This window comes from Peromyscus eremicus, chromosome 7 (genome assembly GCF_949786415.1).
Source record: "Peromyscus eremicus chromosome 7, PerEre_H2_v1, whole genome shotgun sequence".
Classification (NCBI taxonomy): domain Eukaryota; kingdom Metazoa; phylum Chordata; class Mammalia; order Rodentia; family Cricetidae; genus Peromyscus; species Peromyscus eremicus.
In genome coordinates, this window is record NC_081422.1 from 113410709 (window position 1) to 113438200 (window position 27492).

The 27492-nt window shown below is 46.8% G+C and overlaps 1 protein-coding gene across 5 annotated transcripts in view; it reads right to left on the bottom strand.

Annotated features, from left to right (window-relative positions):
- Positions 1-1153: 1153 nt before the first annotated feature.
- Scn10a (sodium voltage-gated channel alpha subunit 10) overlaps positions 1154-27492 on the bottom strand; it is a 95851-nt gene continuing 69512 nt past the window's right edge. For 4 of the 5 annotated variants that reach the window (XM_059267178.1, XM_059267177.1, XM_059267176.1 and 1 more), the window contains 9 exons: positions 26794-26948; positions 23683-23856; positions 17427-17549; positions 16223-16507; positions 12164-12217; positions 10992-11129; positions 10028-10132; positions 6213-6483; positions 1154-2766 (listed from right to left, as the gene is read on the bottom strand). In XM_059267178.1, the coding sequence (XP_059123161.1) occupies positions 1550-2766; positions 6213-6483; positions 10028-10132; positions 10992-11129; positions 12164-12217; positions 16223-16507; positions 17427-17549; positions 23683-23856; positions 26794-26948 (2522 nt within the window). In that variant the 3' untranslated portion in view covers positions 1154-1549. Of the gene's footprint in view, positions 2767-6212; positions 6484-10027; positions 10133-10987; positions 11130-12163; positions 12218-16222; positions 16508-17426; positions 17550-23682; positions 23857-26793; positions 26949-27492 lie in introns of all 5 variants that reach the window. The other variant, XM_059267175.1, reaches the window with a different exon arrangement.

Here is a 27492-nt window from a genome sequence, read left to right on the forward strand (position 1 = left end):
AATGATTGCCATACAATAGGAACTTAAAAATATTTGTTGGATGGATAAAACCTACTGGCCACAATCTTTTATCTATCAGATTTTTCTCAAAATAGTCATTTGCTTTTAATTATACTAATTATGGATTCTTGGCCCCATGGGACAATGATGTCCTTCTTAAAGTTCTGAGACAGGAAACTGAATCTGCAATGTAGACAAAAATCTGCCTTGGTCACCTTGGACATGCAATGCTGTCTTCCCCATCTAAAGGGTCAGAGCACCACCAAGATTTAAACATGGTAGTTGAGAACCGTACGAAGTTTCTAGTCTGTTTCCTTCACCTACAAACGTTACAAGTGGGGAAACTGAGGTTCAAAGGGAAAGGTCTTAGCATAGCTAGCATGGCAATCAGTAAAGAGGGCTGGAGAGATGCTCGGTGGCTAAGAGTACTTGCTGCTCTTGCAGAGGCTTGAATCTGCTTCCCAGCATCTGTATCAGACAGCTCACAAACATCTGTAACTCCAGCTCCAGGGGATCCAATGCCTCTCTGGCCTCTGCATCTATACTCACATGCACATCTCCCCCATATACATGTATATCTGAAAAAAAGACTTTAAAAGTCAGAACTAGGCTCTCCAGCTCCTAGGACAGGACTTCCTCTGGTCGCAGCCATCTTCCAGTTCTGACTGCAAACATCAGGGGCCCTGAGAGTGAGGGGAGAAGTAGCTCGTGGTACACGTTAGTGTCGCACAATTAAGAAGACAAACAAAGCGATACTTTAAGATACAATGCTAGGGGCCTGGGGAGATATCTCAGTTTGCAAACAAGCATGAGGACTTAGATTTGACCCCGGGACATATGTAAAAATACCAGGCATTCAGAGAGTGCACATGTAATCTCAGAGCTGGGAATGCAGAGGTAGGTAGATCTGTTGCCTAGCCAGCCAAACTTATGTGGAGAGACTTCATCCAGGCCAGTGAGAGACTCCATCTCAAAAAGTACCTGAGGAATGATATCAGAGATTGACCTCTGACCTCCAAATGCACATGTACATGTGTACACACACACACACACACACACACACACACACACACACACACACAAGATATGTTACTCTTGCCATACCTTTAAAAAATATTCATTTTAATGGCTGTCTCACAGGTGTTGTCCAGAGGCTGTGAGCATGCAGTCATGCAAACCCGAATTAGCAATGCCCTCCTTATGTGCTTCTCTAAGACTACCCGAGACCATCTGAAATGTCCTTGCTGCATGTCTCTAGAAGTTCTGGTTCTGAGAAGTTGGTCATGGGAAATCATATCTCTAGTCACAACCAAAATAAATGGAGCAGTGACATTTTCTGGAAATTCAGAAGAGATGTCAAAGTGGAGATGTATCCTTGTCTTTTGATTCCTATTGGTATGGAGGCTTTCTCAAGGATGTCCCCACTCTGCTCTGGCACAGTGACCAGTGGCATGCATGGGTAAGGCCGTAGATAAGTGCCACCTCTTGAGGGAAAGAGGCCACAGCAGAGGACGATATTTGAACCTGCCCCGTGCATGCTGGAGTGTCCTCACTGAGGTCCAGGGCTGTCCCCCTCCTTACTGGTGACTTCATCTTCATTGTGCATTGAGCTGGATGTGCTAACGTTGACCCTGTCACTCAGGCCCCTGGTGACACTGTCATAGGATGGTGGAAACGATGTGGCAGAAGCAGTTTCTGATTTGTCTGGGAGCCTGCAGCTGTCATTTGCCATGAATGTGACGTAGCCTTCACCAGGGAGTGGCGTGTCATCCTCCTCAGTCCTGGGCACTCTCAGGGGGTTGGAGAGCGTCAAAGAGCGTTGTAACACATAGCTCCGATAGGCCTTTTGAATGACAGTGGCTGAGATGTCTTCCTGCTTCCACCGGAGGGTGGTTGCTATTGGTTCGTAGGAGGCTTTGGAAAGGTTAGTTGCCATAAATTTCTCTTCCATATTAGTCTTCAGAGAATCCAACTCTCCAGATTCTCCCAAGACATTCTTTGTGAAGGCAAAAAGGATGTCCAAACAGTGGATCTTATCTCCAGGGACCAATGGCAGGTCCATCTGGATTAATATATTCTGATTGGGTTTTGGGATTCTAAGAGGGCCAGAGAGTGTGTCTGCAAAATCTGAGAGGGCAGAAAAGGCAATGAACTGGGTGGCCTCTGGGTCAAACTTCTCCCAGGTCTCATAGAACATGTCAAAGTCGTCCTCACTCAGGGGCTCTGTGCTCTCCTCTGTGGCCACATTGAAGTTCTCCAGAATCACCGCGATGTACATGTTGACCACGATGAGGAAGGAGATGATGATGTAGGTGGTGAAGAAGACGATGCCCACTGCTGGGCTCCCACAGTTCCCCTTGGAGGTACTGTTGTTGCTCAGGTTGGGGTCGCAGTATGGGGGGCCTGTGTTGAGGATGGGGCTGAGGAGGCCATCCCAGCCGGCTGATGTGGTGATCTGGAAAAGGCATAGCATGCTGTTGCCGAAGGTCTGGAAGTTGAACATGTCGTCGATGCCAGCCTCTTCTACAACATTGGCAAAGCTGGCCATGCCAAAGATGGAGTAGATGAACATGACAAGGAAGAGCAGGAGGCCGATGTTGAAGAGGGCAGGCAGGGACATCATGAGGGCAAAGAGCAGTGTTCGGATCCCCTTGGCTGCTCGGATCAGCCTGAGGATGCGGCCGATTCTGGCCAGACGGATGACCCGGAAGAGCGTAGGGGAGAAGTAACTTTCAAGTGACTTAAGGATTGCAGAAAACAACAGACCTGTGAAACAGGGTGGAAAATTATCTAATTAGTGTCTCAAACCATGAGCTCTGATTAAGTTGGCAATGATCACATTTCCTCTTCTTTTCTCACTATAGGCATCCATATTCAAGGAGTCTGTGCCTTAGCCTGACCTGCTTGTCAGTAACTGTTGATTGCGGTAGCCAGCCCTCCTTCAGGTTGTTTTTCGACCTTTCTACTATGTTCTTATCTTTCTCCTTACCCAGAACATCTTATTAGTCAGCCTCTATGGTTAAAACCCTGTCTTCTTCAACACACCATGCATGCATGTGTGGGAATATCATAGTGAATCCCATTAATTTATTCAATTAATATGTGTTAATCATCATAATAAACAACCCTCTCTCTTCCACAGCCAAGTTCAGCTGGAAGTGACTGTAGTCTATTCCACATGCCCACAATGCTTTGCTTCCAGCATGACATAGCCCACCATACCCATTTTCCCACCCTGGTTCTGTGCTCCGGGTAGGCCAGGCCCCCTGTGATTCATCTCCCCATCCCCTCCTGTGAAGATTGACTCAGTTCCTGGCACACGGTCCCACAGATAATTGTATGGAACTCGCATTAATTATAAGGAAGGCTAGCAGTTGGGCCACTTGCTGACAGATAAACAAGAACGGTTCTGAATGGCCAGCTGTCTGCACAATGAATTTCATTTATCTCTTTCATTTCCAGCTGTACTTGAACTCCATGTTAGGGTCTGGAGACAGGATTTTTTAGGGTCAGTTATGTCCCCTAATGCTAGCCATGAGAAGAGGAGAAAGATGAAGAATGTATATACCCCTATATGACATCTAATATGAGATCATGGATATGTCTGGATTACAAACTCTTTGTGAAAACTCTTAAAGTCTAGTTTGACTAGAACATTCTTCCCTCACATAAGTATATGATCTACTCCTTCCAGAAAAGCAGTATGCATCTGTGACATCTAATATGAGATCATGTATCATCATGTGTGCACCTGTGACATCTAATATGAGATCATGTATACATCATGTATATATTTATGATATGTAATATGAGATCATATATGTGAAATGTATGTGTCTTTAGTTTTCCCAGGGTTGTTCAAAAGAGAAAGAATTCATAACTTGCAACAATAAATGTCTTTCTGGTGGGAAGGGGGAATGGGAGGAAAAGAGGAAAGATAGACATGTGGTCCCTTCAGGTGGTTTCTCATCTGTGTCTATAAGGGATCCCTGCCCAGTGGATGGGGCTGCTATGAGGGAACCAGGAACGGTTAGTTAGAAACCCTCATCACAGGGTCACAGGACATGTGGTCTTTCCGTATCATCGATGTGGGTAGTCAGACAAGCAAGCTCTCACCAAAATGTCCTTGTGGATCTCTTACTTTGAAAGATAGATGAAACAAAACACACAAATGAAAACCAAAACTCTCTAGTCAATCAACAACAGAAACTTGTTATGCCGAGTCACAGAAGCCATAGAGGAAAGATCTTCCTCAATCCCCTTTTGTTTCTTACCATCTGCTTGATTTTTTGAGAAAGTCTCACTCTATAGCCAAGGCTGGCCTTGAACTCATTATAGCCCAGACTGATCTCAAATTCACAATATTTCTCCTGCCTCAGCATCTCAAGTGCTTGGTTTATAGGCATGCAACACCACATCCAGCTAATAGGGTAGATCTCAGCACTAACTAACCAGTGAACTGGTTAGTTAGACTTATAGAGGCAAAGGCTATGTTTATGGTGTTGATAAAGTGGAAATGCTTTCATGGATACACAAATCTCCAAGCCTGACAAGTTGTATATATTAAGTTCATGTAGTATTTTTTTTGGTATGTCAATCTTAACTCAAAGATGTTTTAGAAAACCCAACAGCAATCCAGCAGCAATACCAAGATAAAGCAAAGACAGATTAAAACCTCAAACAAATAAATGCAACCCAAGCCTCTGTTTTGCCATGAGGGTAGGGCGAGGGATGAATTGCTGACAGTTTTATCTAGATGCCATTAGCTCTTGGTAGTAAATCAATGGAAGGTTAAACCCACAGCTGCGCTCTAACAGGAGAAGCAGGTGGGCCAGAATATAACTGACAAAGATGAATTTATGATTCAATGCATTCAATTCAAAGTTGGTGAGTCAGGATGTGTCCTGTTAAGAGTCAAGCATCAGTTAACCCACTAGTCCAGGGACGATGTGACAGTCTTCGTTGTCAACTTGACTGAATTTAGAATGACCTAGACACAGTTCAGAGCATGTCTCAGGACATTCCTGAGAAGTTTAGCTTTTAGAGCAACCCTAAATGTAGGTGATACCATCCCATGGGCTGGGGTCCTGCACTGAATGAGAAGGAGAAGGTGAGCTGTGCACCAGCATCCATTGCTCTCTGCTTCCTGACTGGGGACACACTCTGACCATACACCTCATGCTCTGGTTGCTGGGTCGCTCCACCACAATGGCTGCATTCCTTCTTAAATCATGAGTCTAAAGCAGTCATTTCCTCTTAAACGGCTTGTCAGGTGTTTGCTCGCAGCCGTTGGAAGAGTAACTAATTCTCTTGGTTGTTGGTGGGAGGGAGCTAGTTAGTAGAAGAACACAGGCTTGTCTAAGTTCAGATCTGCCTCCTGCAGACTCCGTTACCCTGATAACATTCCTAATCTCAGAGGTTCCATTTTAATTATATAAGGTCAATGACATCTCCGTCAAAGGGCTGCTGATCTGTGGCACCAGTGCTCAGAACTCAGTAAGTAGTCAGCTCCATTTCTCACACCAGATTCTGACTCTAGACACCACTACACCCAAAGTATAGTGCCTTCAACAGCACACAGTGTCTTTACAGCTTTGATCTCATTTCATTGAGTCCCTCACTTTTCTGTCACCCATGATAACAATGAAGCCCACTGAAAGTCTTCTTTTTCTGAGAACATCCTGAGGCATTTAACGTCTGCTGCCTTTGGAAGGCTACACATATAGGGCTCTTCTGACCTGTACCATGTGTGTTGAAAAAGCAAGTTGAGGCTGGGGAAATGGCCCAGTGGGTAAGGCCCTACAAAGCAGGGTATGGGAGCATGTGTCTGTAATCCAATCCCAGAGCTCTTACAGCAAGATGGGAGGCAGAGACAGGGGAATCACCAAAAGCTTGTGGGCTAGCCTGGTGTGCAAAGCAGAGGACGATAGAGACTCTGGATCAAACGACAATGTGGAAGGTGAGGGCTGACACCAGAGGAGTCCTCTGACCCCCACGTGTACATCATGGCACACATGCACCTGCACACACACACACACACACACACACACACACACACACACACACACAGAGAGAGAGAGAGAGAGAGAGAGAGAGAGAGAGAGAGAGAGAGAGAGAGTTTTTTAAAAGTGAGTTGGCTCTTTCCTTGATTTGAAAAGAGAGAGCTGCTAATCAACCCCATGAGGCTCCCCCAGTACACGGTTGCCACTCACTCCCAATGGACAGGATCACCACGATGAAGTCAAACACATTCCAGCCGTTGGTGAAGTAGTACTGCCGCAGGGCGAACATCTTCATTACACACTCGCCCGTGAAGACGGCCACGAAGAACTGGTTGATTCTGCCCAGGATCTTTGTCTTCTCGTCACTCTGCTCATCAGTCTCCACCATCATGGTGATCATGTTGAGGCAAATGAGGACCATGATGATGATATCAAAAGCTTGCCTGGTCACGATGTCAAACACAAAGCCCTGGTACTTATTCTGAGAAAGAAAGGGAGGTATCAGGCCAGCCTGTTCCAGCCTCCTGCATCCAACTCCTAGTTATGGGAGCTCTTCAGACGTCGTCTCGGGCATCCTTGGCTTCTTACCCTATGCTTTCCCTTGCTGCAATCTCTCCAGCCTGTGAGTTGACATGTGTGTGGCTTTTGCTAATTATTTGCCCCTATCACCAAACTGCAACCTCTGTGAGGGCAGGAACTGTGTCCATCTTGCTTACAGTTCAAATTCTAGCATCTGCATAATGCCTGCCGTACAGAAGGACCTTAAGAAATTGAGTGGATGGAAGACAGAATGAGGAGCTGCGAGTTAACCACACCTCAGCAGTTGATAGCCACCCTACTAGCTTGACTAATTCTGTACAGAGGCACTTACTGAGTGGATACTGTGTTCAGGGTCCCACATGTGTGGTTACCAGGGGTGGAGAGAAGAACCTGCCATTGTCTTACCAGCACGCTTCCAGAAGCTTCTGAGTGGGTGGAGGGAGCTGCTACCACAGGCTGACCCCTGCTGCTGCTTCACAGTGCGGGTGGGTTGCTACCCTGCTGGGTTAGAGCAGAGACTCAGACCACAAAGGGCCTGGCTCTTTGCTTGACTGTTGGCTTATGCTCTGGGATGGGAGGGGCTTTGCTGAGTCACTAAGCCCTTCCATGACATCATAAAATGGAGGAGAAAAAGAAAAAAAAAAAAGAGGTCCATTCTTGGTTACATGACTTCTAATTAAATCAAGCAAGCCTCAGATTAGGGTTAGATATTCCAACGCTTGTCTGTTCCCCCACTCAGCCTGTGGGTGGGGCTCATATCTTGGTAGCCCTCTGTGTACTCGGAGATGATGGAGGGTGAATGATAACGTGACAAGCCTGGAGTCTATTATTTTCTTATAATGTGGAGCATGTGAAACCTGCTTTTAGTGATTTTTATAAGAGAGAACATTATAGAATAAAATCGTCCAGTCCTGTACTGTAGAACCTTTCACTGTTTCTATGGATAAGACAAGATTTAGAATGTGGACTTGACCAGAGGCAAGGGGTGGGGTGCATGTACGATTTGGGGAATCCCTCTGTAGTACTGTGTTAGCTCTGCCATTAGAAGCACCCACACACCTGGGAGGTGCAGAACTTCTCTGCCAATGCTCTGCTTGATCTCTTGGGGTTCCTAAACACACCGGCAGAACATTCCAGAGACGGATGCTGGATGGAAAGAGAGCTGGTCTTGGGAGGACAGTCGTTAGCACAGCTGTCCTGGCAGAAGTGGAGGTGTGCTAAAGAGACGTTCTAAAGAGACGTTCTAAAGAGACGTTTGAGCCCCTCACTTGACCATCAGACTATTGGCACAACGAACCCCAAGCAATTGAATTCCCCGGTCGTCTCACGCTAAATGAAGGACTAAAGCCTGGTGCCAGTCACAGGCTTTCACAGAGATTTCACAGAGTTCTGACAACTGCTCAGGCCGCCTTGCAGGATAGACTGGAGTTGAGTCAATGATGGGTCAGTGACGGGCAGGACCACACTTGACCAGGGCCTCCTAGCTATGCATATCTCTTGCTCTCTATTTAAACCAAGCAGAAGATGGGCTTGGGAGGACTTCTTTATTCCTCCCTCCTACCAGTATGGCCCACGTTGAAGAACCTCCTTTCCCTGGTTCTCACTCTCACTTGTCTCTTTAATTGGCATTTGAGGGTGGGAGGTAGAACCCAACTTGTTAGGGCTGCCGAGTCTGGACTTGCACCACAAAATTTCCAGTAACATTAAGATAAAGCAGGAATTTTTTCCTTGAGTTTCTTTCTTGGCTCTAGACTTTAGGGAGGATATATATATGATCAGACTATGTCACCAGGCAGGTGGTATCAAGATGTGAACACTGTCTAGAGCATGGAGGGACCGAGGACTGTGGGCTCTGGAGAACAGCCACATGTGGTCTCTGCTTAGACACTGCTCTCGTGGTTTCCCCAAGACTACAAAGCACTGCTGAAATATGCCAACCTTGTCTCAGCTTTTCTTGATTGGGAACACAAGCACTAATGTTCACCAGCCTTGGATCACAAAGAGAAGAAAAAGCCATGCTTCTCCACTAAGAGTACTGATATGGTCAATTAGTAGTGCACACTCTCCTCCCAACAGATGGAGAACCCCAGGAGCAGAGCCAGGCAGTGAGGCCCACTCCCCTCATGAGGAGGACTGACCTTATGCCACCACTGGGGGATGTGGAGGTCCCAGCTAAGACTTTATTGGAAGCAATGGTATCCACCTACAATTCCCGCCTTCATATCCACAGTGCACTTTTGAAATTTAGCCAACCCTATTCCCAGGACAACGAGGAGAAGAAGTTCCAGTGGTCTGTGGGCTGGTTGATAAGAGGGGAGAGGCTGGAGAAAAGGTATCAGAAGCTTGATTATTCTAAGGAGTGGCCCAAACATAGGACTCCGGTTCAGACGGTAGCTTAGCACTGGTGTGGGATCAGTGAAGACCATGGAATTCAGCGGCTTGCTTTTATAACCCCTGACTTGAATCCCATTGGCTGGGCACAGCCTTTTACCTGAATCCTTAATTTTGAGCCTGTTCCCACCCATTGGATTTTGTGCATGTGCAAGTGCTTATGCACTGTATGTGTGTGTGTGTGTGTGTGTGTGTGTGTGTGTGTGTGTGTGTGCAGGTCAGGGGACAATCTCAGGTATTGTTCCTAAGGTGCCATCCATCTTGTCTAGAAACAGGGTCTCTCCCTACCCTGGAATTTGCTAGGCCAGGCTGACCGACCAGTGAGCCCCAGGGATCTATCTGCCTGATTTACTTCTCCAGTGCTGGGAGGACAAGTATCCAACCACACCTACCTACCTTTATAGATGTGGATTCTGGGGGTTGAACTCAGGTCCTTGTGCTTGCAAGGTAAGTACTTCACCAATAGCTATTTCCTCAGCAGTGTGTGTGTGTGTGTGTGTGTGTGTGTGTGTGTGTGTGTGTCCTGAAAGGCCCTCAGGAAGCCTTGCACACTCTCGTTCAGACTTATCCAAATCCAGTCATCTTCATCTTACGGGATTAGGAAGGACGTTTCTGCTGGTACAGTCTGGAACCTCCTGCCATCCTGATCCAATGTTTCTTCGCAGATGTTAGAACAGCATCAAATTGATACTCACTATTTACAAATAAAGTGTGGCAAAGGTGATAAATCTTCCTTTCCCTCCTGTAAATGTTCCGACACCTTGTACTCACCAAGTCTGGAGTAACTTATATAAGGACCACGCCTTGATGTAGAAACTCTAATACCCTTTCTATTTCATGACCTGTTTCCAAAGCCATGATTCAGCCACTTGTTGAGAGATGCAGAGCTCATCAGGCAAGCTTATTTGAAGTAACCACTGGAGCTGTTCTCGCTTCATTTAAACTTCTCATTTTTGGGGCCTAGGAACCTCATCACTTCCACCCTTAAACTTGCCCCAGAATCTCCTCCATATGGCACTGGCCAGGCGTCTACTCAGCCCAGGTTAAGCTGAACTCACAAACCTGCTCTGATAGAGAGAAACCCAGGGACTCACCAGGGGGCGTGGGATGGGCTTCTGGGGCTTCTTGGAGCCCAGCTTCTTCATGGCATTGTAGTACTTCTTCTGCTCCTCTGTCATGAAGATGTCCTGACCTCCTAGGTAGAGGAGCAGGACACACTGATGTTATTAAAATAACAAGATCCTCCAGAGATGCCAAAGCCTGCGGACCATTCCAATCTTCTCATCTCCTGAGCAGGAAGAATCAGGGAATGTCTGGCCTGAGAGGGAATGAGCCCATTGCAGACCCCCTGCCTGGGTCCTGTAGTCAAATGCTCTACCACAGCACCATGCTTGAAAGCACTATGCTTGCTAAACTCTGAGGGGAGCACCTGGATATGATCCACTGCCTGGGTTTCTGAAGCAAAGCTAGTTTTTGTTCTGCAGTACAAGAGCAGAGAGGGCTTGGGAACAGGAGAATATGCAAGCACAAAGAGAAAGCCCTTTATACCTTTAGCACTCATATTTTATATTGTAAATATAAATAAATATTTGGGATTAGGGTCCTATGAAGCCAAGGGAAGTATGGAGGCATGAATCTTCTTTTCCATTCCAAGAGGGTTGGGATTCTGCCAGTGCCTGAGGCCTTGGCCCTTCCTGAGGTGTCCTAACTCAGTCCCTTGGGGCTTAAAGTTCTAGAATCACAGGTCCTTTCCCACCCTAGTGGTACTTTGTAAGGAGTCGTCTGTGACGCTTGGCTCCAGTTGAGAAGACTGAGGTCACTTTATTGGAGGATAGGAACTTTGGGGAGCATTTATAACCCTGCAAATACAGCTCCCCCAGCAGTGGCAGCATCAGGCACCAGACAGTGGTGAGGACCAAACCCAGGGGACAAATATCAGCTTAGTGCTACAGACAGGAAGCACTATGCCATTGGCTTTTAGCCGCGAGGCCACAGTTGTCCAAGGGATAGGAAGTACGAGATTCATTACTATGGCCGAGACACTTGAGCCCCACTTATCTTTTTCTTCTGTTGATTGAAGTTGTCAATTATGACCCCAACAAAGAGATTCAGTGTAAAGAAGCCTCCAAAAATGATGAAGACGACGAAGTAGAGGTACATGTACAGGTTGTCCTCCCACCGCGGCTGGCTGTTGATCTGTGGTCAAGACAAGGCAGGAGATGTGAGGAGGTGCATGTCTTAGGTTTTCTCTAAAAGCTAACCCTGAGACAAGGCCCTGGTACTTTATCCTGTAAGGCAGGATTGAGGAGTTGGGGAGAAGCAGCAGATAAGAAAAGCTGATGGAGGAGTATTATTTATTAGCTAGGCCGATGCTGTAGGCAACTGGAGCTCCATCCCGATGAAGAACACACCTCAGAGTGGGACCACCAAGGAACAGGGAAGCTGTAATGCTTGTCTATCAACTCCTGAGACTTATTAATCAGAGCTGCCTGGAAACAGCCCATCCCATGTCCTGCTGGGAGGGGCCACTGAGTAATATCTGATGAACTAAAGAAAGGCTTTGGACAGAGGATGGGAATTCCAGAGGACTCCAGGGGCTCAGAGGATAGCAGGACATCAGTTGTGCCTGCCATGGCAGGAAGGGACCTTACCCATTACTGTTAGGATTGGAATGTGCAATGTCTCCTGCAGGTTCATTAGTGTTTGGACACTTAGGCCCCAGTTGGTGCTGCCATTTGGGAAGGTTGTGGAACTTTTAAGATTGAAAGTCCTGTGGGAAGAAGCCAATTCTTTCCTGTCTGCTCTGCTTCCTGACTGGGACTGCAATGTGACCAGCTGCCTCCCACTCTTGTCATGCTTCCTAGGCTGTGAGAGACCGAGCCCCCTTGAACTGTAAGCCAAAATAATCCCTTTTTTATATTCCTTCTTGTCAGGTGTTTGGTCATAGCAACAGGAAAAGTAACCAATAAAACCACGGCTATCCAGCTGTCTGTCACGGCCTCAGTGAGCGAAAGACGTGCTTGAGAAGCCTGAGGAGCACACGTAGAAGGCTAATTGAGCTCAAATGTCCAAACACGTAGCAGATAGATACTGCCACAGAGATGGGCTGTGGAAAGCGGTGTAAGTCTGACTCTTCTGGTGGGAAGGCTATTTAAATTTCATCACAGATACAGTCAGTGCAACAGGATGTACAGAGGGGAAGGCCATGCGCATCAGAAGCTGAGACTCACCTCTCGGGAATCGACAGCCGCATACATAATGTCCATCCAGCCTTTGAATGTTGCCTGGAAACAAGAAGTGGAGGGCAATCAGCGTCTGTCCATCTAACTGGACCTTCTCAGTCTATGGTGGCTCAGTGGGAGAGTGTGGGATGCTAAGTAAAGAGGCTTGGGGAGGAAAGAGCTCAGGCAGAAGGGGAAGAAAGGAAGTCCCTGGGTGACTGAACTAATCTCACATGATTTCAAGTAACCCAGAGTAGTATGGTATGGAAGACATGGAACTTTCTAGAACATGGCCTGAACTGGGACTCGAGTTCCAGGGACACTGGTACAGGCTATTCTATGCTCTGTTGGGGCTGCCATTTTCTCAGTCATTTTCCTGGCTAATGTATGTGACATAAGAATAAGATACACAATTGTTTTAGCTGTCTTGGGTTTTTTTGTTTTCCCATATGAAGTTGAGTATTGTTCTTTCAAGGTCTGTAAAGAATTGTGTTGGAATTTTGGTGAGAACTGTGTTGAATCTGTGGATTGCTTTTGGTAAGATGGCCATTTTTACTATGTTAGTCCTGATCCATGAGCATGGGAGATCTTTCCATCTTCTGATACCTTCTTCAATTTCTTTCTTCAAAGACTTGAAGTTCTTGTCATACAGGTCCTTCACTTGCTTGGTTAGAGTTACACCAAGATATTTTATATTATCTGTGGCTATTGTGAAGGGTGTTGTTTCTCTGATTTCTTTCTCAGCCTGTTTATTGTTCGTTTATAGGAGGGCTACTGATTTTTTTGTATTCAGCCACTTGACTAAAGGTGTTTATCAGTTGTAAGAGTTCTCTGGTAGAATTTTGGGGTCACTTATGCATACTATCATATCATCTGTGAATAATGACACTTTGACTTCTTCCTTTCCAATTTGTATCCCCTTGATCTCCTTCAGTTGTCTCATTACTGCAGCTAGAACTTCAAGTACTATATTGCATAGATATGGAGAGAGTGGTAGCCTTGTCTTGTTCCTGATTTTAGTGGAATTGCTTTGAGTTTCTAACCTGGAAACAACTTAGCCGTCCCTCTGTTGAAAAATGGATAAAGAAAATGTTGTATATTTACATAATGGAGTATTACTCAGCTGTTAAAAACAATGACATCGTGAAATTCACAGGCCAGTGGATAGAACTAGAAAAAAATCATCCTGAGTGATGTGGGATATTTGTACACTGTGTGAAGATGTGTTGCTGTGATTGGTTTAATAAAGAGCTGAATGGCCAATATCTAGGCAGGAGGTATAGGCAGAACTTCTGGGTAGAGAGAGGAAGTAAGAGGAGGAAATCGAGGTACATGAGAAAGATGTCAGGAGATGCAGAACCAGCAAGACATGAAGGAGGAGAGGTAACAGCCACAAGTCATGTGTCAGCACACAGACTAATAGAAATGGGTTAATATAAGTTATAAGACTAGTTAGGAACAAGCCTAAGCTAAGGCCAAATGTTCATAAGTAATAAGTCTCCGTGTCATTATTTGGGAGCTGGCTGGTGGGACAGAGAAAGACTCACCACAATGTGAGGTAACCAAGACCCAGAAAGATAGACATGGTATGCACTCACTTATAAGTGGATATTAGGTATAAAGTAAATGATAACCATGCTATAATCCACAGCCCCAGAGAAGCTAAGTAACGAGGAGGCCCAAGGGGAAGGGAGCACTTGGATCTCCCTGGGAAGAGGAAATAGAGACTTCATGGGTGGATTGGGGCAGGTGGGGATGGGAACATGAGGGAACATGTGGGAGTGGGGTGGGGGGAGAGTACTAAAAAGATGACTGGAAAGGGGGCCATTTCAGGTGAGGTAGAAACCTGGTACAAGGGAAACTCCCAGGAACCTACAAGGATGACCCAGCTAAGACTCCAAGCAACAGGGGATATGTAGTCTGAACTGGCCATCTCCTGTGACCAGGTAAGCCCTCCAGTGGAGGGAGTGGAACACCAACCCAACTACATAACCTTTGACCTACAGTCTGTCCTACCTATGGAATGTGGTGGGGTAAGGAAGACACAGAGATTGTGGGAGTGGCCAACCAATGATTGGTCCAGCCTGAGACCCATGCCACAAGAGTGAGTCCACCCTGACATTGCCTGGAGGGCCAGGACCCAGAGGCTGGATGGCCCAGAGACCTGGATAGAACCAAACATGACTGGAGAAAAAAATGTCAGCATAATGATTCCTAATGATATTCTGCTGTACTCATAGATTGGTGCCAAGCCCAACTGTCATCAGAGAGGCTGCATCCAGTAACTGATGGAAACAGATGCAGAGACCCACAGCCAAACATTGGGCCCAGCTCGGGGAATCCCACTGAAGAGAGGGAGAAAGGATTGTAAGAACCAGAGGGGTCACAAGAAAACACACAGAATCAACTAACCTGGCTCATAGGAGCTCACAGAGACTGAACCGACAACCAGGGAGCCTGCATGGGACTGACCTAGGCCCTCTGCATATATGTTACAGTTGTGTAGCTTGGTCCTCCTGTGGGACTCCTAACAGTGGGAACAAGGACTGTCTCAGACTCTTTTACTGGCTTTTGGGACCCTATTCCTCATACTGGGTCATCTTGCCCAGCTGTAGTACCAGGAAGTGCTTAGTCTTATGGCAACTTGATATGCCATGTTTTGCTGATGTCCATGGGAGGCCTGCCCTTTTCTGTGAGCCACCATGTGGTTGCTGGGAATTGAACTCAGGACCTCTGGAAGAGCAGCCAGTGCACTTAACTCCTGAGCCGTCTCTCCAGGCTCCCTTTTCTGAACAGAAATGGAGGAGGAGTGAATTGTTGTGGGGAGGGGAGGTGGGGAAGGGACTAGGAGAGGAGGGAGGGAAAAATGTGGTTGGGATGTAAAATAAATAAATAAATGAATAAATAAATAAATAAATAAATAATCTATTTTCAATATCAAAATAAAGAATAGATACACATCTGAAAGTGGGAGTGAGACCACACTTCCTGTTTCCAGTTTTAGCATTCTTGTGTGTGTGTGTGTGTGTGTGTGTGTGTGAGTGTGTAAATGCATGTGTGTGCAGAAGACAGAGGAGGTGTCTAATGTCCTCCATTGTTCTCTGCCCTTTCCCACTAAGACATGATTGTCGTTGAGCCTGGAGCTCAGGCTTTATCTTCAGCGGGATTGTCTGGTTGACATGCTCAGCCTGGGGTTATAGCTGAGTGTGGTTATGTATACCCAGAATTGTTCATGGGTAATGAGGATCTGAACTCAGGTCTTCAGGCTTGCATAGCAAGTGCCCTTTCTCACTGAACCATCTCCCTAGCCCAGTCTTAGAATCCTTGAGGTCTTAAAAGTGGGTATGCTTTGTAGCATATCTCAGGCATGAAAGAAACTTGGCTCCCTTCAGTCTGTTACAGCATTTGATGGGCTGTTTGAATAACGTATTTGTCCATTTTCCTCATGAAGCCCCAGGTCCTGCACCCAGTTCTGACTGTTGCTTCCATGGGTTAAGCACAGTACCTGGCAGACCACTGCTACAGAGATTATTTGTTCCCTGAATGAGCATGAACAGAGGGTGGAATATAGAAACTCTTAGGCAAATAGATGCCACAGACATATAAGGAATTGTAACCACACTTCAATAAACACAGGACTGAATGAAAATGTGGATGTAGACAAGTGAGGTACAATTGAATAGTGTGAACACATTTCATTGTTACCACCAATATTATCCACCATCACAACAAACTTAACTAGCTAAAATTTGTTATCATATAGGAAATAATGAGAAGTGATAGATGGAACCATATATACATGCCTGTTCTGTGCATCCTGCCCCATGGATGGCTCATCTTTTTATTCTGTTATCTTAGGCAGACTTAGCTAGAGTCAGCCCTGTGTGCTCACACTCATCAGTAAGGACCTCTAGTCTAGTGGTGTCCGTGGAAATAGAGAACGGCTTCCGCTTACATTTAATGCTGCCTCCTGTAATGTCTCTATGTAGCATCGTCTGGAAGAATCTGGAAGCTTCATTTGCTAAGCAGCCAAAGGAATAGAAATGATGGATCTCAGCGTTGACTCACCACCTGAAGAAGTGCGAGGTAACCCATAGCAACATTGTCAAAGTTGACTTTCACGTTGACCCAGAAGAAATGGCCAGTGTGGTTTTGATTTTGACACTCAGACTTGTTATTCACAATGGTCGAATTCACAACAGAAAATGGATTATTGCTGGTGTCAATGCACCTCGAAAATTTCCCTGCAAAGAGGTTCACGCCCATGATGCTGAAGATGAGCCAGAAGATGAGGCAGACGAGGAGGACGTTCATGATGGAAGGGATGGCGCCCACCAGCGCATCCACCACTACCTGGTGGGAAATGGAAAAGGACCTGAAATTCCCTAAAATGCCACTTCTCTTTATTCTCTGCCACACATGTGCCTGCTGGACAGAGGCTGGAAGACATCCTTCAGCATCATCCTTAGGAATTCTACCCAGCCATTCTGAAGTAGAGTCTTTCATTAACCTTGAACTCACCTGGAAGGGGTAGTCTGGCTGCCAGTGAGCCCCAGGACCACTTGGCTCTCCTCCCCAGCTGAGATTATAAGCGTGCACTTCCATGCCTTTTAAAATTATTCTTTTCACATGGGTTCTGGGGTTTGAACTCAGATCCTCATGCTTGCGAGGCAAGCACTGTACTGACTGAGCTAACTCTCCAGCCCACAAACTGATCTAAAAACTTCATTGTTATTTGGGAAGCTATGGTGACTGCTTTGAGCCGGTGATGGAGGTAGGACAGGGAGGAGGCTGATAGTAATAAAGAAGGAAAGCGGTGAGTGGCACAGAAAAGCCACAGGACATAAAGATTGTCCAGGAGATGCTTTTGGATGGATGCTGGCTCAGGTGCTGAGCCGAGGTTATCTCTACATGTACACAAGTGTCAGGGACAAGGCTCACTTGTCATAGGAAATGGGACAGTGGGTGCTCTGTGAGTGTTCAGAGTAAGTCCAGGAGGCAGGGAATAGCCAGGACCACGTCCCAGGGAGTGAGGTCTGAGCCTGGGGGTGGTAGCATTTGAGAAAGGAGGTTCTTACAGTCTGACTTGAGGGAGACAAGGCAGTTAGACTGTACAGTGTCACCAAGGTCTGACCAGGAAGGGACGACACAGAGCTGATATCTGGAAGTGGGGCCTGTCATTTTGTGTCAGGGTATGGAGGGCACAGGGGTGGGAAGTTGGGGAAGGTGTGCCAAACGCTGCGGGTCAGAGAAGTTCTGAAATGGGTCTTACCCTCATGCCTTCGAATCGAGACAGAGCCCGCAGTGGCCGGAGGGCACGGAGAGTCCGAAGGGCTTTGAGGGATGCCACGTCTGAATAGTTGAGGATCTTTGCTATGAGGCTTGTCAGGGAGATCTGGTACAGGCAGAAAGCAATGCATTATCCTGGAGTTCTAGAACGTCGGCTGGTGGAAAGAGAAAGCACCTCTATGCCCCACCTCCCAGTCTCTGCTCTGTCTATTTAGTCCAGGGGAAATTCTAGAAAGTCCTTTGCTTTTACTGAATTAAAAGGCTTATTAGCATATACTAATTACACGCAATTATGGATTTAATTATGTTTTCACAAGTATATAGAGTATATTTTAATCACATTCACCTTCCATGATTCTGTATTATCTCCCTCATCCTCCACTGATCCCCTTCTCTTCCAATTATTTTTATTTTCATGCTGTGTGTGTGTGTGTGTGTGTGTGTATGTGTTTGTCTCACACGGAGCTTCAGTGGATTGCCTACAGGAGCACGGGCAGCTAACTAGTGGCTACACCACTAAGAAAATGTCTCTCCTTCCTTTAGCAATCACTAGTGATCTATAGAGCCTCAGGGATGGGCGGGGCCTCGTGAGCCCCTCCTCCATCACGACAGGATATTGATGGGCTCAGTCCTGTTCAGGTGACAGCCGCTGTGAGTTCAGGAGTACAATGTCCCCACACCCCAAAGACAGCATTTCGCAACACTCCACCCCCTCCTCTGGATCTTACACTCTTTCCGCCCCATCTTCTGTGATGGGCTCAAAACCTGTTCATTACTCACACAGACTTCTGGACATGTGTCTTAGCTAGGGAGGGTTTCCATTGCTGTGAAGAGACACTATGTCCACAGTAACTCTTACAAAGGAAAACATTTAACTGGGGCTGGCTTACAGTTTCAGAGGTTTAGTCCATGATCATCACAGCAGGACATGGCAGCATGCGGCCAGACATGGTGCTGGAGAAGGAGCTGATAGTTCTACATCTTGATCCACAGGCAACAGGAAGTGAACTGTGTCATTGGGTGTAGCTTGAGCAAAGGAAACCTCAAAGCCCATCCCCACAGTGACACACTTCCTCCAACAAGGCCATACCTATTCCAACAAAGCCACACCTCCTAATAGTGTCATTCCCTATGGGGGCCATTGTCTTTCAAACCACCACAGCAAGAAAATATGTTCTCACCCATTACTATCCCCAGATATATGTGGCCAAACTTGTTTTTCCCTCCAAGCTGGGCCCCAAGAGCCTTGATATTTTGATTGACTTCCAGAGATTTGGGGAGCTGATATCCCTTCATTGGACCTATGATTAAATCCCATTGTGGTGGTTTAAATGAGAAATGTCTCCCACAGGCTCATGTATTTGGATGCTTGCTCCCTAGCTGGTGGTACTGTTTGAGGAGGTTACGGACCCTTTAAGAGGTGGAGCCTTGCTGGAGGAAATGCATCACTGGGATCACTGGGGGCTGACTTTGAAGGTTTGTAGTCTTGTCTGCCTTCCTCCTCCTTCTCCTCCTCCTCCTCCTCCTCCTTCTCCTCGCCCCCCTCTTCTTGTGTGAGGGTGAAGATGTGATCATCCAGCTTCCTGTTCCTATTGCTGGGCTTTCCCTGCCTGATGTCACATTTCCCTGAGATGATGAAGTCTATCCCTCTGGAACCATAAGCCAAAATAAACCCTTTCTTCTCAAAATTGCTTTTGGACATGGAATTTTAATACAGCTACAGCAACAGAAAAGTAACTAATATGCTTATTCTGAGGGATTTAAAATTAGTCTTGATTGTATTTGCTTAGAAAATTGGGTTGGAATAAATCCTGCTTGTATGTATATGTTTAGGTCCCTCTTGGTCTCTGGCTTTTCAAGACCTGCTGGGTTACGACACTTTTGCCCTTTGTAAAACGTAGGAGTCAAATGGAAAGGTGGATTCAGACCACAAGTCAGCTAGTTCTCACAGGTGGACAGTTGTCTGAGATCTAGCTTCAGTAGACATCTGAGGTTCAACTGAGCAGTGAGTCCCTGTTAGTCTGCCAGTTCTCTTTAGGTGGTATTTCAAGGACAGCAAAGGTCACAGGCTGTCATGAAAAATCAGTCACCCCTTGCAGGAACTTTCAAGGTACTAGGGGGAGACATTCTGGTGACAAGCTTAGCTTGATAGGGCTGTGACCCAGACACACAACATCCTGCATGGTGCTGAATTAAGGCTTAAATTACTTACTCTGCCACTGTACCAGGACTCTAGAAAACAAGAGATTGACACGTAGGTCCTTGTGTCTGAAATGATACCCATTCTCTGAATGGGTGGCCTATTCTACCAGGCCAACAGCTACCACAACAAACAGAATAGAAAAGACTTCCTTCTTGCATTAACACAAGGCTCCAGACACCGTCAGGCACCCAGCTGTCTGCCTGGCTGTGGACAGCAAGGTTCAGGGCCAGTTTCACGTCAATCTTTTGCACATCCTTCAGGGAAGGCTGTTTCGTGTTCCAACTTTGCATATGGAGCAGACAGCCCTGGCAAAGTCCACCTCCTGTATTGCTCAGGCCGCCAGGTCCCCAGCTTACTGGTCAGCTTACCTCTCTCCTCCACACTCTATCATAATCCTGGTTATGACCCTGGTTCCCTACACTTCCACTCTTCATTGGGACTTTAGCATCTCGGGTAAGGTCCTGCCCTCAGCCTGGGTCATGTGACCACAGCCTGCCTTTCTAGCCACATCCCACCCACAGATTCTGCTCAGATCAATGGTTCTCCATGTCTACCCGTGGCCGAGGTTATGCTTTCAGGCAGGATTGGCCTTCCTCTGGCACCTCTCTGCTCTCACTTCTATGCTCCACATTTAATGCTACCTCCTACCGGAAGCTTTCCAAGCCACTCCACTCATCAAGTGGAAGAATGCTCATGTTTCTGTGTCTCCTCAATGGTAACTGTCCTCAGCAGGGTTCATCAACCCCACCCTTTTAATACATTTACTTGTCTGTGTCTGTCTTGCCTGTTGGAAGATTGAAGTGTAAACTCCTGGAGTAGATCTCTGTGGTGATGTATTGTATACCCTAATAAAGCTTGCCTGAGGATCAGAGGACAGAGCCAGCCACTAGATTAGACACAGAGGTCAGACAGTGGTGGCACACACCTTTAATCCTATCACTCGGGAGGCAGAGATCCATGTGGGTTTCTGAGTTCAAGGCCACACTGGAAACAGAGCCAGGCAGTGGTGGCACACACCTTTAATCCCAGTGCTGGGAAGCACACACGCCTTTAATCCCAGGAAGTGACGTCTGGGTAGAGAAAGGTATATAAGGTGTGAGGAAACAGGAACTCACTCTCTTTAGGCTGATGTTTTCGCAGAAGTAAGAACTAGTGGCTGGCTGTTCTGCTTCTCTGATCTTTCAGCTTTCACCCTGATACCTGGCTCTGGGATTTTTATTATAAGACATTAGAAATTTGAACAACAGATCTTTCTTTCCCTTTCCTCCATCTCCCTCCTCCCTTCTTTCCTTCTCCTCCCCTCTCCTCCTTTACGCTCTTTACTCTTCCTCTCCACTCCTCTCCTCTCTTCCTACCCTCCTTCCCTTCATTTCTCTCTCCTCTTCCCATCCATTCCATCCCCTTTCCTTTTTTTGGGGACAGGTCTTACTCTATAGCCCAGGCTAGCCCCAAACTCCCAGTCTTCCTCTGCCATCCTCTCCTGGGATTCCGGGCATATAACACTATGCCTGACTGTCTATTTATTGCTTTTGTGTTTCCTGGACACTCCACATAGCAATTTTGCATTTACATGATTTAAATAAATATTTCATAGATGCAAGAAAAGAAAGAATTGCTGGGTAGTGGTAGCGCACATCCTTAATCCCAGCACTTGGGAGGCAGAGCCAGGCGGATCTCTGTGAGTTCAAGGCCAGCCTGGTCTACAGAGCGAGTTCCAGGACAGGCTCTCAAGCTACACAGGGAAACCTTGTCTTGAAAAAAGAAAGAAAGAAAGAGAGAAAGAAAGAAAGAAAGAAAGAAAGAAAGAAAGAAAGAAAACAAAGAGTCATGTTGAAATGGGTGAAAAGACAACCCAACACAAAGCAGCTAGGTGGAAGAAGGGTCTAATTGGCTTATGTTCCAAGTTACAGCCATCGGTGGGAAATTCAAGGCAGAACTCAAGCAGCGATTAACATCACACCCACAGCCAGAGCAGAGACCAATGAAGGGATCGCTGCCTGATTTCTCACTGCTTCTGCCCATCTGTCTTCACTGCTGTACAGTACAGGGGCCAGCCCATGAAAGGGTGCAGTGTACCTTCAGGGTGGGTCTTCCAAACCCATTTAACAACCAAGGCAATCTCCCACAGACGTGCCTACGGGCCAACTGGATCTAGATAACTCTCTCTTCCCAGGTGATCCTTGGTGGACATTTAAAACTGACCATCAGAGATTGGAAAAGGAAGTATGGAAAGATTGTAGACCATAGGATAAAAGGACGAATGAGTAGATGTATGCTTGGATAGATGATGAGTAAGTGGGTGAACAGAAGGTTAAGTGACTGGCTATTTAGTTAGAAGGAGCATCCAAAGAGATATAAGGGTTAAACACCAATTGGCGAATGGACAGAGGAAGGCAAGGATAAAGGGAAGAGAAAAAGATGAATGGAAAGGGATAGCTAGAAGGAGAAGGGCAGATGAGAGAAGTGAAGATGGATGGGCTCTTGGAAGAAGAAAGGAAAGAAGGAAGAAGGGTTAATAGTGGAAGAGATGGGAAGCGGGAGTGTGGAAGGAAGGACAGACAGTCACAATGAAAAAGAGGCTGCTGTTTTTTCTCCTCCTCCTCCTCCTCCTCCTCCTCCTCCTCCTCCTCCTCCTCCTCCTCTTCCTCCTCCTCCTCCTCCTTTTTCTTCTTCTCCCTTCTACTTCTAGTACTACCACTACCTTTTCTTCTTATTCTTTTTGAGACAGTGTCTCTTTACATAGCCTTGGCTGCCCTGGGACTCACTCTGTAGACCAGGCTGTCCTCGAACCCATAGAGATCCATCTGCCTTTGCCTCTTGAGTGCTGGGATTAAAGGGGTGCATCACCATGCCCAGCTTAAGAAGAGACTTCTTAAGGTGATCAGCATTGGAAAACAATGAAGTCTACACAAGCAGAGCTCTTGACAGGATGCAAGACAGAAAAAATCATTTTCTTCTTATTTGTGAATAATTATTTCACATGCACAGAATTGTCACCTGTGACTCAGATTTCAGGCCTCTCAGAGAGTCCCTGTAGCACAGTGACCTGATACCACTGGCATCAGGAGAGAAGGGAGTTACATGCAGGCCTGTGGTGGAGGTATTGCCAACTTATGCTAGACAGAATGTTTTGTACTGGACCCCAGTCAGCTTCAGGAGGCACATACCAGACATAGACATGTTTTCTGACATGTCTGATTGATGTGCAAGACCCTGGTGCCGGTGGCTGCTGGAGGAGGGAGACAGAGACAACCCATGGCTCACTTTGCTCATAGAAATCCTCAGCTAGACAGCAGTGAGCAAGTAACACAGGTTGCCACATTGAAAAGTCAAGGAGATAGCCTAAAAGGGGGCAGAGCAGTGGAGTGGTTAAGATGTGTGAGTGATAGCAGAATGTGTGGGGGGCGCATGCCGACCCACTGATGCAGAGTCCCTACCCATGAGCTCCAGCAGGACCTTCTCTTGCCTTTGGTGTCACAGAGAGCCAGTGTCCTCAGCACAGTTCACAACCACAGTTACACCTTGGAAATGACTGGAAACACCTACAAATACTGTTGCCAGGAGCTCGCCCAAGACCAGAAAGACCAGACCCTCCCCGTGCCCTGCTTGCCCAGCATGTTTTTAAAAGCTCCATGGGTATGTTACATGCACAGCCAGGGCTGGAGACCATGAAGCAACAGGCAGGCAGGCTCTGTTTGAAGACCACGGCGCCCTGAGGTCCAGAGCCCTGGCAATGGGTGAAAGAACAAGGAAGCTTGTGCCTGTGCCGACTTGCTTTGGATATGAAGGCAGAGGGCTGGAGTAGTTTTACCCGACAGAATCTGGAGGCCTGCAGCTTCACTGGAGGGTCACAACTAAGTCCAAATTTTGAATTTCCCAGGCTTACCACTCTTTGACATGCAAAGTTATCCTGACTTCTCAGTGCTCAAAGCAGTCCCCGAGAGACAACTGTCAGAGCCACATCTGTACTAGCTGCAGCTCCCGTTCACGGTGAGATCCCAGCACCACCCCCACGGTGCTCACAAGAGCCACTCACGTTCACAATGAGGAAGTCCAGCCAGCACCAGGCATTGGTGAAATATTTTTTGAAGCCATAGGCCACCCATTTGAGCAACATCTCAAACACGAAGATGAAGGTGAACACTCTGTCGGTGTACTCCAGCATAGACTTCACTCGGGGCTTTTGTTCCAGGTAGTTATCCTCAAAGGCCTGCAGGGAAGGGAGGAGAATGCCCATAGCACTGGGGTCCTGACCCACTGCAAGGACCAGCCAGCCCTGCCCACCACCTCCAGAGAATAGCCTTAGTAGCTGCCATGGCCAAGTTTTCTTTCTTTACTCTGAGGATCCAAGCAGGACAGCGGAGGATGCACTGTGGGATATAAACCAAGACATTGCAGCCCCCAGGGACACACAGATACTTCACAGGGCTGTTGGATACAAGTGAGAAAAGAAACCTCAGATTGGATTTTGGAAGTGAACCAAAGGGATATTTGCAGTGACTTATTTTTAAAAATAAAAGCATAGAGGGATGTCCACAGGCAGTCCACAAGAAAGATTCGCCAAGAAACTTCTGAAAATGAGTGTTCTATCTCACAGGTAATCAAGGAAATAAAAATTTAAAAGAGGTGCCAACTTTTCCTTTTATCAAAGATAAAGATGAAAAAGAACAGAGATGGACCCCAGTGTTGGTGTGTCAGTTGGGGATTCACTCCCAGGAATGACTGGGGTTGTAAAGTAGCTAGTCAATCTACCTTTAAAAATGTGCTAAAGATACGGGGTGCTATCAGTGTCCACATGATTTTCCATGAGGCTTCAACCCCCCAGCTGCCAGGGGTGGCTTTATGGCTTGGATCAAATTGAGTCTGCTTTGTGACGTGCTTCATAGGTTAGACCCCCACCTCCAGGATGGTCCTAGCCATTGACATTGATGCTTGGGTTTATAAGATCTGGTTTGCCTCCACGTGGGACAACTCTGTGGTGCCCTGAGTGGTCAGGGCTCCTGTGGGATCAGCTGAGGCCGGACATGACCTCTCAGCTGCTTCTCCTACCACCCTGCTGTCCTGTTTCATCCGTAAGTACACCTCAATAAACTGCTGGATCAAAAGACATTGGTTCAACCTCTCGGACCAAACCTAAGCCAGGCGGGCATTCAGAAATCTCCAGCAAGCAGCGTCTCCAGCCTCCACTCAACATCTTCGACCATCATTCAACATCTCTGTCTAGTATTCAATATTCTTGACAATCATCAGATATCTCTGATCGTCATTCAACATCTGTAACAGTCATTCAAAATCTCCAACCATCATTTGATAACTCTGACATCATTCAATGTCTCCAATGATTTTTCCATATCTCTGAAATCACTCAGTATTTCTGACAATCATTCAATATCTCTGATTGTCATTCAAAATTTCCAACAAGTATTCAACTTCTTCAAGGCAGTGCTGAAGATGTGTGATCTGTGTGAGGTGTGAATATAGGTAATGACTGAATAAATGATGGCAACATTCCTATAATGAAGCATGTTGTGGCTGTTACATGAGTTTGTATGAGCATATTTTCTGAGGAAATTTCTTGAGAAACCATAGAATGCACACATACATTTATTTTATATTTCTATATTCCATGTATAAGAAAGCTGGGAAGAGCTACACCAAAGTATTTTCAAAGTGAGTTTCTCTTTGAGTGACAGGAAAATGGCTGATTTTTTTTCCTTTATCTTTTTCTATAATTTTCAAGTTTTTTTTTTCATTTTACTTTGTCAGATGAAAATCCATGTTATTTTTTTAAGCACTCAGAGCAAAAGCATAAAGAAGACTAAATTTGGTGCATGTCTATTTGGTCCCATAGGAAAGGAAATGGGGAGTGAAGGGGAGCTTCTGGGGGTGGGGCTGGGCAGAACAGCTGTTTCAGGATTTGGGGTCCCCTTGGGAATGGGGGAGGCTGGCACTAGACTGTGGAGAGAAGGGGGAGCAGCAGCGGGGGGCAGAGAACAAAGAAGGGGACCTGTGGGGAGGCTAACGGGAAGAGAGGAGCTGTGAGGGCTGAGGAAGGCATCCAGTCAACAGGTTTGGTCATTCCATCCACTCTCCTCCCACCTCCCCGAGCCCTGTTTCTTCCTTGAGGCTGAGGCCACACACTGAACAATTCTGGCTCCCCTGGCCAGTCTGGCATTTAGTCACTTCCCAGATATTCAGTAGACAGTTTTGTTTTTAGAGAGCAAATGACACAGGACAAGCAAGACAAACAGACATGGGTAGAGCTCCTAAACAGGACAGTGGGGCTCTAGTCCCAGCTCCTAAACAAATTAGCTTGGACCCCAGCTGAGTCTTGACACCACATTCTTATGTATGAAGCACAGCTAAATGGGGACAGTGAGTCCCTTCCAACGTCCATGTTCACTTTGCTTGTAGGATGGGCACTCAGTACTACAGTGGGCCTAAGTCCATGGGAAGAGAACCTTCTCTCCCTGTTCTTCAGGGTCCAGCATTCAGCCAGCAGCCTCTGGAGTATTTCAGAACTCCCCAAGTTTCTATTTCCTAGGACATTGCTGTTCAGTTTGGCTCTAGGCTGCCAGTGTCAGCCTCAACCTGTGGCTTGTTGGAAGTGCAAGTCCTCAGATTCTGTCATCAAGCCTTTAAACTGGACCTGTGTTTCCACATGCTCTCCAGATGACTTGAGAAAATGATGCTTGAACAGACTGTGAGGCCTGAAGAAGTAGCAGGCATGTGGTTTGTTAAGAAAGGGAGAATGGACTCGATCTTCAGAAAAAGCCAGTGTTTGGAAGGTCAGGGGGTAGAAAGCTAAGGGTCTGGGGAGCCATTATGGGTAAAGTTGGGTTTTGGTACTGCCTAATTGGTTACATCAAGAGAGTCCTCTAACCATTTGAGTCTTAGTTTTCCGTCTATAAAGTGGGAAGCACACACTCATTGCTTGAAAAGCTTGTATCTAGGTTTAGAGTGCCATGTGAGGGGCGTGCTGAGCACCTCCCATGAGGTACACTGGGTGAAAGTTTTCCTCCCATCTGTAGCCTGGGGACTTTCAGCTCAAGTCTTGGGGGCAGCACACTGAGAAAGCTCCAAGGCCTTTAGACGGAAGCCCAGCCCAGCCGGAGGCCATTGAGTCAGGGACCCCACTTTCCCTTACCAGCGCTCCGCTGCTGAGCAGGATCATGAAGATGATGAAACTCTCAAACCAGCTGTGCTCCACGATGCGGTAGCAGGTTTTACGCAGCTGCCAGGCTGTGGCCCACGGAAACTTACTGGTATTCACTTTGCAGCAGGGACAGTGGCGAGTGCAGCCTAGAGGGAGAGGTGGTGGACAGTGTCCTGGTTAGCTTTAGTTGTCAATTTGACACATAAATTGCCCTATGGGCATATCTGTGGGGTATTGTCATGACTGCTAACTGATGTGGGAGAACTCAGCCCACTGTGGGCAGCACCACTCCCTAGGCAGGTGGTCCTGGACTCTGTAAGAAAGCTATCTAAGTATGAACCTGTGGACAAGCACCAACAGCATGCTTCAAGCTCTTGCTTGAGTCCCCCACCTTGACTTCTTCTCAAAGTGACTGTGACTTGGAAGCCAAATAAATTCCTTGCTCCCCTCAGGTGCTTTCAGTCACAGTGTTTCATCACAGCACAGAAGGTGAACTAGAATAGATAATGAGGGGTAATCCAGTGGGATGACCGTTGTTCCAGCCTGCTGGGAAACCCACTTATGCACTGTTGGGTACCTGGGAGGCCACAGCCTCACCCACTCTGGAACTGGGGAGCCATGTGGCTGGGGTAGGGCCTGGGTCCAGCTTAGCCAAGTTCAAATGGAAGCGGAAACTCAACAAAATGTTGC